This window comes from Megalopta genalis, unplaced genomic scaffold, assembly GCF_051020955.1.
Source record: "Megalopta genalis isolate 19385.01 unplaced genomic scaffold, iyMegGena1_principal scaffold0026, whole genome shotgun sequence".
NCBI lineage: Eukaryota > Metazoa > Arthropoda > Insecta > Hymenoptera > Halictidae > Megalopta > Megalopta genalis.
The window spans coordinates 1,842,503-1,854,936 of NW_027476096.1; the positions used below are offsets into that span (position 1 = coordinate 1,842,503).

A 12,434-nucleotide genomic window follows, 5' to 3' on the forward strand; every position below is an offset into this window, starting at 1 on the left:
GCCTAAAAAAAAGAAGTTCCACTTCGTACATGTATTCATCCTGTAAAGTACCTTTGCATGCGGGAAAATGTTTCACAATTTACCATACAAGAGTAAAATATTAAACCTAAAATTTATTTTGTAAGTAATATAAGTGATAATTTTGGGATATAAAAATATGCATTAAAATTTATGTGTAACACTAATTTTAGTGCCATTTTTAATAATAACCATACCCCATGTACGACGGATAGCGTAAATATCACCGTCGGTAACAGTAGAATCCGCGCAAAATTCGCTGGCGGCAGCATAAAGGCGATGCAAGAAATAAGCGGCCAACAAAGTGTTAATTTCAATTAGAAAAAAAATTATGTATATAATGATACAATTTCTTAGAATTTTGAGACTTTTTGTACAACGTATAAATGCGTTTATTAATAATTGTAGTTACCTCCTCCCCCCCTTAATTTCCGGTACATATATATATATATATATACGCGCGCGCGCGCGTGTGTGTGTGTATGTGTGTTATACCTATATTGCCCAAAAGTAGTCGTTCTGACTGCTTGGGAAATTTAAAATAATCAAATGACTCTTATTATTGAATTGAGTAAATTTCTTATATGACCAGTTCGGCTCTGTATTGAAATAACATTTTTCATTTTTTTCGATTACCGTTACATGATAACATACAAGTACATGATAAATTGTCGATTTGAGCATATACTAGATAAGTTGCAGTTGCTCAATAAGTTAAAGTAGTACTTGTTATTCGTATCTTTATTCAGTGGTACTTGTTCTGATAAGTTATTTATTTTATATCATTTGCGCCCTAAATTCATGAAAAAAATATCGAATAGTAGTGAGTTATTGGAAAAGCTAATGAACATAAGTAAAGAGTGCTCCGATATAGAATCAAATGCAATAAATTCTGAACTATCATCTGAAGATGAAACGGTTCATATACAAAGTCAAACATCTGAAACTGAAGATAGCGATGAAGAGTCGATCATCAATGATGAAAATGAAAGTGTCATCAATATGCTCAGGAAAAGGTGTAGGGTGCTAAGTAGTTCAGACTCCGATGAAGAAACTGAAAACACCTTTCAGGAGACCGAAACAGCTGCCGATGGTACTGTGTGGTCAAAATTTGACGAAGGTGGTATTCCTGGAAGGTTACCATCTACTTGTATTTTCAAGGGTGTGAAAGGACCAACAGGCTACGCAAAAAGGAACATTATAGCAGATAATCTTATCAGTGCATTCTCGTTGATAATAGATAACCATATTATCAAACATATAAAAAAGTGCAAAGAAGAAGAAGGTAGCCGAATTTTGAGAAACGATTGGACATCATTACCGGAAATACGTGCATTTATTGGGATTTTATATGCTCGTGGAGCTTACGAGGCAAAAAATTTAAAATTGAGTTATTTATGGTCAGCAAATTGGGGTCCCGAATTTTTTAGAAAAACTATGACCAGAGAAATGTTCAAGCAAATCCTACGATTTATTCGTTTTAACAAAAGAACCAAAAGAAGTAGGAGCCAACAAACAAATAAATTTGCCTTGGTTTCGAAAATATGGGATAAGTTCATTGAAAACAGTCAAGCTTGCTATCAACCAGGACAAAATATAACAGTTGACGAGCAATTATTTCCTTCAAAAGACAGGTGTACAGATTTACACAGTATATGCCTAATAAACCCAACAAATTTGGCATCAAATTCTGGCTTGCATCAGATGTTAGTAGTAAATATGTTTTGAATGGTTTTCCTTATTTGGGGAAAGTTGAACAACGATCATCGTCAATGCTTCTGAGTGAACACGTTGTTCTGAAACTTGTCGAGCCATATACAAGCTGTGAAAGAAATATTACGACCGATAACTTTTTCACTAGTATGTCACTCGTGACAAAATTATTAGCCAAAAGAACAACTCTAGTTGGAACTATTAGAGGAAACAAAAGAGAACTACCAAAAGCAACCAAACAAACGAAGGATAACATGCCTCGTTTTTCTACTCTGCTATATAAATCAGAGAATTGTGTTCTTACAATATATAAAAGCAATCCAAATAAAAGAGTAGCTGTTCTAAGTTCTAAGCATAAATTTGTGAAAATTGATAAAAGTAATCAAAAAATGTTACCGGAATCTATTCAATTTTATAACAGCACAAAATTTGAAGTTGATATAGCGGGTCAAATGGCCAGAAAATATACAGTAAGAGCTAGTTCTCGTAGATGGCCCGCCCAAATATTTTTCAATATTTTAGATTTGGCTGCTATAAATGCTTGAATCCTTTACAAAGAAACGATAGGAATACAAATACAACGAAAAGAGTTCTTGTTTCAATTAGCAGAACAGCTTTCCACCAAATACAGAGCTGCAAGACAGTAACAAAAAATACCAGATCTTTTGGATTTTTTTATTACTAATGGAATCTGCAACTCATGCTTGCATGTAGAATCTAATCAAGACTTATCGTCGGACCACACTTCCTAATAAACTACAAAAAAGTTCTCGGGTTACATAATTCTAAAACTAATTGGGATTGTTACCGGAACTACCCCTAAATTAAAATATAAACTTAAATATAAATTTAAAAAAACCCACGCTCAGCTAGAGAAATCCACTATTAACTTTATTTGCACTCTTCAACAGGCAGCTAAACACGCCATATCGCGTATAATCACTAATAATCCTGTAGCACATGTTCCAATTGAAATGCCGAGCCATCTGATGATAAAAATTCAGTCGTCTAAAATTCTAAATCGAAAAATAGTAAACATAGCAATGATATCTAGTTGGATTGAATCTGTGAAAGATGACCCTTGTTAGCGTAGAGAGAGAATAGATGTACTGCAAAATATGTGAAAAACAGATTCAGTGTTACAGAAGATTGCAAATAAAACATCATTTAGACACAGGAGTATAACAAGGAGTATAACACAAGAAAAATGTTACAGAATGTAATAAAAATATTGCTTATAGTACAAGATTTTTGAAAAAAATATATAAGTTATACCAAATGAATCAACGTTTCGCAAAAATTATTTAGAGAATTGCTATCATTTGACCGTTGAAAAAATTCGGGAAGATATTGGCAACAATTACATGTGGATTCTAGTGAATGAGACGGCAGATGTAACTGGTCGTTACATAGCGAACTTAATTGTGGGCAAGTTATGCGAGAATCAAGAAACCCTACCGTTAAACTGGAAACAGATCATGCAACTATTGCACGTTTTGTGAATACCGTTGTTTTGTAAATACACAATTTAATGACTGATAATATGGAAAAAGCCATTGTAACGTACTGTAATTTAAACTATAATAAATAAATTTTGTTGCATACATTTTGCATACATCTTGCATATATCGACATGTTATAGGTGCCTAAAGATCCGCTGTCTAGTAATGAGAATAGCAACGTAAATCAAGACTGAATGAAACAACACCCACAATCAGAACCAACACTTCAATCCATGCTAAGGACAATACCATCAACACCTGAAATCAACTATACAGGGTGTTCCTGAAACAAGGTTCCCTGTACAAGCGGGAACTAGGTAATTCCTCATTTTAAAAAACATGAAAAAAATATAGAATAACTTTTTTTGTTTGGAATCTAGTTTTCGAGAAAATCGAGTTTGAAAATTCACTTTGCACATACGCAATTCCAGCTGAATTACGGTTTGTCGAGCGATGTATAGAATAGATGTCCCAATTACCGTGTCCTTTAGCCAATTTTTGCTTTGCCGAAACTTTCATTAAACACTAGAATTTTCATTTAATGCACTAAAAATATATTTCGATTTTTCAAACATTTTTTATTTTGAATATATTTTTTTGCATGATAAAAATTAGTAATTTAATAATGTTTCTAATGAAATAAAAAAAAGTGTTTCTAGACAGAATTCTGTGCCCTTTCAGGAGCAATTGTTCGAGCCTCGCTTGTCGACAATTATAAAAACGAGATGCAAGGCTCGAATAATCGTATCTCGTCTTCCTAAATTGTCCATTTTTATGCGCAATCTGAGCGTGAATTAGGGAGAAATTACCGTACTTAAATTCTTCAGAACTGCTGTACCATCAATTGAAAAATGTTCATTATATTTTAACATATGAAAAATGTAATACCCCTCCCTGAATCTTACATGTTAAAATAGAAATAATACAATAAAAAAGTAGATTATCAATTTATATATAACTCTTTTCTTTTTCTATACGTTTTTAATCGGGGGCACGAAAACTGGCGTAGGCACGAAAACTGGGACATCTCCTACCACTCACACAATTCAATTGAAGATAAAAAAAGACTCATTATAAAGTAAATTGAATATATGTGCACAAAAAACAGCAAAATTGTGAGTTATTTTCGGCAATCTCCTTTAGCTACAATTACACTAGAAGAAAAACGAAATCAATTGGACATTCCACAATTAAAGTTACTTATGAGTTGTCCAGCTCCATGGAATTTTACTTTTCATTATTTATCTTTTTAAGAAAAGATCAGCAGTTATTTCTGTTATTTCGGATCGAGGTACAACGAAAACAAACATAAAAAAAATTGAGAAATGACTGAGAATATCTGGACTCTTCTTGAAGATCCAATAAAGATTTTGAAGCCCTTAATTTTTATAAGAATGTGATAATCATACGCCCTATAATCCATGGTATACATGTATTATAAATAAAGCACCATTGCAATATAATAATACAATTTTAAACAATTGTTTCAATTGATCTAACATCAAGAATTGAATTGCAATCAAATTTGTAAAATCTAACAATATTCCTTCGTTCTTGGATCCTCATTATAAGAATATTGATTTCGAACCAAAAAGAGTGTACAAGATATGGAAGATAATGATACGCCTCAAAGTATAAAAACGAAAGAAAAGAGTGCTTTAAATTTCACTTTTGCAAGAGACAATATCGAAGAGAATTCGATTAGTGAATTTGAAATTTATATAGTAGAACCGAAAATTATATACCTTAGTAAAAACATATGTAAACCAGCATCATCATTATTTTTTATATCAAAATAGAGAATTGTTACTTTAGTAGTCTAATACGTACAAAATGTTCAACAATTTTTGTATTAATTATTTTACTAAAACTTCATGTTCTCATCCAAATAAAAATTAATTTACTTGAAACCATCAATGGAAAAGATACCAATCCGGATACTCGGATATTCAGATCCTGATTTCGAATCCAAACTTCAGTTGCAATGAGTATTTCAGGTACCCGGTTGGATAAACGGATAGTAAGAGACCTAGAATCTATATCAAACTATTGGATGAGAAAAGCCATGTGCTTATTCGAAAGAGTTTCTCGTATCAGCAATCAGTAATTTTCAGTTTTAAGATCTGTTTCTAATCTGCTACCTCTATTATTCCTCCTGCCTTTCTTTTCCAGTCTAATTGCCTTTTTATCATTTTGCTGTTCTATTTTCTACCAAGTACGACGCTAGGGAAATAGAAAACTCTCCGTATCTCTTCAGCAGATACGTTTTCTTTCTCAATTACTGATCCTAGTATTGCAACCGTTTATGCGATCGCTTGCCACCCTGCGCTCATTAGCGAATGATTAGAGATAGAGAGCAAGTAAATTGTTAATAGAATTCTTGAGAAAGCACCACACTAATGATATTTCTATTATTGATAACGATAATAAGAATTCTTCGACCAATAATTTATATAAATAATAATAATAATAAATTAAATTTTAGATAGGATTGTTAAAATCGATTCATTGAAATTAAATGAGAAACGGTTGCATATTGCGTACAAGTCATTTTATGTCAACAAATTTTACTTTTGTGACATTTTTTATCATCGATATCATTGATGAGATCGAGGAACTAAATTATGTAAAATTTTAGATATAATATTACTAATCATTCTTAACCACAGATACTTCCGATATAAAATCATTAAAATTATTTAATATAAACACAGAAAAATAATTGAATTGTGACAGTTAAAGTTGACCGATTTTGGCTAATTTTTCAAAATGTTACATTACATATCTTGGTAATCATTCGAGATAAGCAGCTAAAATTTTAAACTTTATTTTCTCGATGTTATTAATTAATGCTGAAACATATTTAATTACATTATACATATAAATGTACATATTATAAATTGTAGATGATGGCATTAGAATGATAAGTAGAAGAATTGATTCGGCAGATAGAAAATCTATATAAAAATAATGTTGCCGAAAAGAAAAAGTTTTCTAGAAGTTACATGCCACTGGATTAATCCATATAGCCTCGTGAGAAAATCAATAGCCTTGGCATTTAGAAGATTTGGACACAAAGATTGTTTAACTATATAGTACCATATAATTATATTAGAAACAGTAACTATTATAAATCTTGTATAAACATTTGCGTATACCAATGTGTTTTCTGTATTAAATAGTTCATTTTTAATTGAATTGAATTATTAATCTTAACATTAAATAATATTCTGTATTTATTACGATTTAAAATTATATTAACCTTTTCTATTAATGAGAATATACAATGTTTTTCTCCTTTTTGATAAAAATTATATGTTTTTATTTGATATTTTCATTGTGTGCTTAATATATGAATTAATTGTAAACTTTTTGTCGCTGCATTTTGTAATTTGTTCACTTTATCTCATAGTTTAATCAAATAATTGAACAACAAATGTGTGCTGTATCGTGTCCAATGACTAGGACTAAAGTGTCCAATAACTGAGACATGCACATATTTCTGTCCAATCACTAAGCTATGGAAAGGGTCTTACATTTTTTGCAATTAAAGGATTTCATTCCATAGAAAGGTTTCTTTTGACATGTATTTCGAAAAATAGACAATCTACCCATCCAGATAAACCTATCCACATATAAATGTAAAACTTATTAGTCTAATAAGTGACTTAGAATAGAAATTCTTTCCTTAATCGTCCAATCACTTTTTTGACACATTTACCTTAAATCTATTAAATAAACCTTGACATAACCTTCTGTACAAATTATCTTTCTATCCTAGGTCCAATAACCCAGAGGAAGAAAAATGTTTCCTGTTCTTACTAGCATAATTATAAGGAAAATAGATAGTAGGAACAATTGGTGACGTGTACAAAGACAAAATAGAGTGATAATATCACAGGAGATCCACCTAGTAATGCAGAAGGCGCATTAATTATCAAATGACTACCTTATCAGTATCTATGCTGCAATAACATCTATCAGTTTTATAAAGCCCAGGTTTTTATCCACATATGGTCATCCAGCCACCTGTAAAATAAATGAAAAAGTATAAATATAAATGAAAAGTACTTATTAATGTAATAAATAATTGACAAATAATTTAATAAATTACTTACATTACTTTGAACATTGCTTATGCTTAATTTCTTACCGATCTATTGGCAGAAAACGAATCTGAAAATAACCAAATTGTAATTGTTAAAAAAAGATAAAAGTTAATGGGTTTTTAATTTTTTATCGGTAAAATAATTCTGTAAACTATTTCAAAATGTGTAACTCGACGTCCGAAAGGTAGAGATCCTAATGATTCTTGACATAACCTTGACAGCATAGATTCCATATAAAATCACGATTTTTACTGCACCTCATGCTACCAAAATTCATCGTCTCTGTATACACTAATTGATTATACAGTAATGCTAACTGAATTTATAAAAATGTACCCATCCTCCTGCATCCTCCTACTTTTTCCACTATTGGCTGCAGTTGACTTCGTCAAGCATGTTGAGCACGTGGTCAAAACTTGTTCCCCCTTGTCTATCGGAAAAGGAAGGAGAACTTCTAGCATTTCCAATTCTTTTCTCCTTCCTATGCATTAAACCAAGTTGGACAGTGGTTCTTTATCAAAAAAAGCTTTAGGCCAATAAAGTCCATAAGCATAATTTAACAAAATTTGTTTACTATTACAGTTTTGTAGTCTTTAATTCCTAACACCAAAATAATGCTCACATTTAAACTATTACCTCAACTTACAATTAGTTAACTTATACATATATTCTACTTTCTATATAAAAACTGTAAAAAATCTCATCCTTCTTAAAAACATTATCTACATAGTCTAATTCTACAGAGTGTCCCAAAATTATGGTACTTCCGGGATGATCTTGAGATCATTAGAAATAACTTTTCCCTTAGCGAAAATGCAATCCACCAAGTTATTTACGAATTATCACGCTAGTCGAGCTGGCATTTCATTAGTCAGTATTTTTCATTAATAACTCGTAAATAAAGCCGAGAATTGCATTTTTGCTAAGGAAAAAGTTATTTCATGTGACCTCAAGAACTCCTCATTTTCCGGAAGTAACATAATTTTGGGACACCCTATACAGGGTGGTCCACTTGAATATCTTCTTTAATTGCAGGGATACAAAGACAATTTTTTATGCTATTTCAATGGTTTGGAGAAACCATCGTATTGCAAAAATATTTTTTTCCAAGGTAATTTTTTTCGGAGTTTACAAGGTCATCGATATTTTTTTGCGAATAATTGTATAATTTTTTTATTGAATCGTGTAGTTGATGTAAAAATATGTTTAGTTATGTACATTACATGACCTTTAAGATCAAAAATTAAATGGAAACGATAAATTTTCACTATCATAAAACCCCATCATGAAATTTGTAAGACCTTTTTACGAACCTATTTTTTAAACTGTCATTTTAATAGATGTTCGAAGGACACATGATACGAATGAAATTTTTGTTTATGAAGCATTCGTATTATGCTTGTTTTGGAAATAGTAGTTATCCGTTCCAATTATCGTGTACTAACATGCGGATTTTCAGTTTTTCCATAACAAATCTCGTATTTAATTCGTTCGTAACACTTATGTTACGAACGTTCATAATGTATGTATGTATGTATGTTCGTTCACATACGCTTCTTCATATTGACACTACTACTCTCAAAGAAATGTTTGACTATCTTTCCATATGTACTATACGATGAACAGTTCCGTTCAGGAAATTTCTCTCGGTATAATCGAGCAGCTTGCCTTAAACACTGATCACATTTCCCATAAATCAGAATCATATCAATTTTCTCTTGCATTGAATAACTCATCGTGAACGATAATATCGACAAACTGACGAATTGGTTGAGAACGATCAAATTTCTGTGGTGTCAGAAGTCATTCGTAGTGTAATAGTTTAGCATGTTTAGCAAATCTCGATAGACAAAAATTTGTGGTTTCCATTTAATTATTGATCTCGAAAGTCACTTCAAGGTCATGTAATGTACATAACTAAACATATTTTTGCATCAGTTACACGATGCATGAGTACATCTATACTTATAGATATATATATCTTCTAGAATTTAGAAAATCTGATAATGGCAAATCAGATAGTTTAAGTTTGGAATATTTTAGTGATAAAACTGACGTTTCTGACATAAAATCAAAATCAGTAGATGAATTTAGTAAGTCTGGTGATAAAAAAACAGACAAATTAAAATGCACAAATAGTGAAAACTCTCTAATTAAAAAAATATAAATAATCCCGGAAGGTAGATTTTTGTCTCAAAATAACATAAATATCGAACATAAAGATAATAATAAAAGAATGTTATCGGAACCTAGAAAGAGTAACAGGATTATAAAGAAACCCCACAATTCGTATACTGAAGAGAATATATCAATAGATTGTTTGATGTTTGCACAATCATTAGTGTGTGATATTCCTATATCATATTAGGAAATTATTGGTAGATTAATAATACCTGGACATTAGTGACAAAATCTAACGATAAAAATATTATAGATTGTAAATGGATATTTACAATTAAAAATGATGAATTTGGAAACCCATTCAAATATAAAGCTCGTCTGGTTGTAAAAGGTTTTAGCCAGAAATGTCTAATAGATTATAATGAAACTTTTGTCCTGGTTGCAAGAATTTCAAGTTTTAGATTTATAATTGCTTATGCGAATCAATTTAATTTATTAATCCTTCATACTGCATTTTTAAATGGAAAATTAAAAGAGGAGATTTATATGAAGGTACCTGATAGAGTTAAAAGTGATAAAGATTAAGTCTGTAAATTAAATAAATCTTTGTATGGTTTAAAACAAGCAGCAAGATGCTGGTTTGAAGAAGTTAGAAAGACTCTTAAATTAAAAATTGAAAAGACTCTCAAAAAAAAGGTTTTGAAAATTTGCCGGTTGACCGCTGTATCTATTTTTTAGACAGAGGAAATGTTTCTAGAAATATTTATTTGGTTCTATATGTAGATGATCTTATAATTGTGCACAACAGCTAATATTGAAACTATGAATAGTTTCTAAAACTATTTAATGAATAAATTCGCAATGATAGATTTGAAAAAAATTAAATTGTTTCTTGGCCTGAGGATTATAAGAACTAGTGAAAAAATAACTCTAAATCCAAGCAGTTATATTAGAAAAGTTTTGAAGAAATTTAATATATATTTAATATATATATATAATAATATACACAATAACATTTCGACAAAGTGAATCATATCCTTCATCTGAATTCAGAGATTAATTGTCTATATATATAATAATATATATATATATATATATATATATATATATATATTATATATATATATTATTATATATTAGTGTATATAATGGTGCATACACGACCTAATTTGTGTGTAACTATTAGTTTTTGAGTTGATATACAAATAAGAGAAATAAAGAATTGTGGAATTGCCTCAAAAGCAGTTTAAGATATTTAAAAGGTTCTATAGATATTAAATTAACGTATACAAGACGTAAATACAATAGCAATAATATTTTGATAGGGTATGTCGATTCAGATTAGGAAGGTAATATTTGCGATAGAAAAAGTACAACAGGATATATATTTAAATTATTTGAAAAATGTACAATTATTTGGAATTCAAAAAAGCAATTGTCTGGCAGCATCATCTACTGAGGGTGAATGTTTGGCTTTGTTTGAGGTTGTTAAAGAAGCATTATGACTAAAGGCTTTAGCCCCATTGCAATTTATTATCAAAATACAAAAATCGATCTAGCAAATAGTTTTTTTATTTACCACCTGATATGATTTAATTGTGAAGGCATGTGATTTTGTATTTTGTCTTTTCTGATCGTTATTGTTTTTACTGAGTTGAATCATGTCAGTTAACGCAGACATCTCATAAAGGGAGAACATATTTTATACCTTCTTTAATTAAATCAAAGTTCAAATAGTGAAAAGAATTAAAGTTATTTCCATAACTAAGTATAATTCAATAAGATCTAATCAGTTCCTTGTATTATAATAAGAAGTAGGATGTTTGTATGGACTCCCCACTCAACAGCTCTTAGGAATTTTATTATATTCATTGTCTTAGAGCATTTCTTATGTAGCACTTGTGGGTCTCAAAAAATAACTTGCTGTAGCAGTCAATAATCACTCTAAATGAAAATGTTGCCTTGGAAAATGCCAACAAGCAACAAAAAAATCATTGACCTATCTCAGGGTAGAGACGAGATAAGCATGTATTATTCTAACCTTTTTGCTGTCTTCCAATAATCACTGGGTGATTCTTGTGGAACTTCACTCCCCGAACAAGAATTCGGAAGCCGAATTGCTGTATTATCACCAGATTTCGAAAAACAAGAGCTTTTGTAAAAACCCAGAATTTTCGGCAAAAATAATGTATGCATGAAAAATAAAAACGTTAGAAAGTGGATGTACATTAAATTCCTCTATCAGTGTTGATTACGCATAGCTACGAGCATGGCGGCAAAACGTCGTGCGCGCGATGCCGGCGATTTTTCGGCCTGCCCGACATTTCTATCGGACAGTTTCTTCTTTAGAAATGTTTACAGAATCCAATCTAGGGTAGAATTTTCGTGCTAGACAAATAACTATGCGTAGAAATACAAAATTATTGCAGAGGAACTACGCATGTCGGCACTTTTTTAAACTTTGACATGCATTTATAACTATATAGAACCAGAAACAATTAATAAATTTTATGCCACCATATTCGGGAAATTCTCCTCCATCTTTCAAAACCAATTTGAATTTTCTAATATTTTTACTCTTCATGCAATACCTCATTCTTGTCGAGAATTCTGGGTTTTTACAAATGCTCGTATTTTTCGAAAACTGGGGTTGATACAGCAATTTGTCTCCTAGATTCTTATTTCAGGGAGTATGATTCTAGAAGGATTATCCAGCGGTTATTGAAAGGCAAAATTTTTATCAAACAGTGTAATAGTTGGGAAAATAACCGACCATGCCGAAAGAACAATACGTTATCTCCGCATAAAAAACTATGACCAGGTATATGATGTACTCAGACACACTGTCACTGCTTCGAGTATAGTTATGTCAACCCGAAATAAACTACAGAATACAAGACAAGGCATGACAGAGAATATCATGAACTTTAATTTGAGATTCACACAAGCACTGGACGAACTCAAATATGAC

General features: G+C 30.8%; 2 protein-coding genes across 4 annotated transcripts in view; one reads left to right on the forward strand and one right to left on the reverse strand.

Annotated features, from left to right (window-relative positions):
- The first annotated feature begins 539 nt into the window (after positions 1-539).
- LOC117218915 (uncharacterized) lies at positions 540-7,362 on the forward strand. Of its 3 annotated transcripts, none has more exons than XM_076527536.1 (3): positions 540-3,299; positions 3,374-3,550; positions 6,140-7,362. In XM_076527536.1, exon 1 carries the CDS (start codon positions 820-822, stop codon positions 1,744-1,746), a length of 927 nt encoding a protein of 308 aa, XP_076383651.1. In that variant the 5' UTR covers positions 540-819; the 3' UTR covers positions 1,747-3,299; positions 3,374-3,550; positions 6,140-7,362. The 3 variants fall into 3 exon arrangements, with proteins under 3 accessions (XP_076383651.1, XP_076383650.1, XP_076383652.1); XM_076527535.1 differs by having other exon boundaries at positions 540-3,294; XM_076527537.1 differs by having other exon boundaries at positions 540-3,289.
- The window catches only part of LOC117218921 (uncharacterized), a 46,657-nt gene continuing 41,025 nt past the window's right edge, over positions 6,803-12,434 (reverse strand). Inside the window, exons 6-7 of the transcript XR_013035199.1 lie at positions 7,352-7,409; positions 6,803-7,262 (exon numbers count right to left, since the gene is read on the reverse strand). The gene's annotated coding sequence lies outside the window, so the exon portion shown is untranslated. The remainder of the gene's footprint in view (positions 7,263-7,351; positions 7,410-12,434) is intronic.

Coding starts and splice junctions, on each gene's coding strand:
- LOC117218915 (XM_076527536.1), top strand. CDS start 820: ATGAAAAAAATATCGAATAGTAGTGAGTTATTGGAAAAGCTAATGAAC.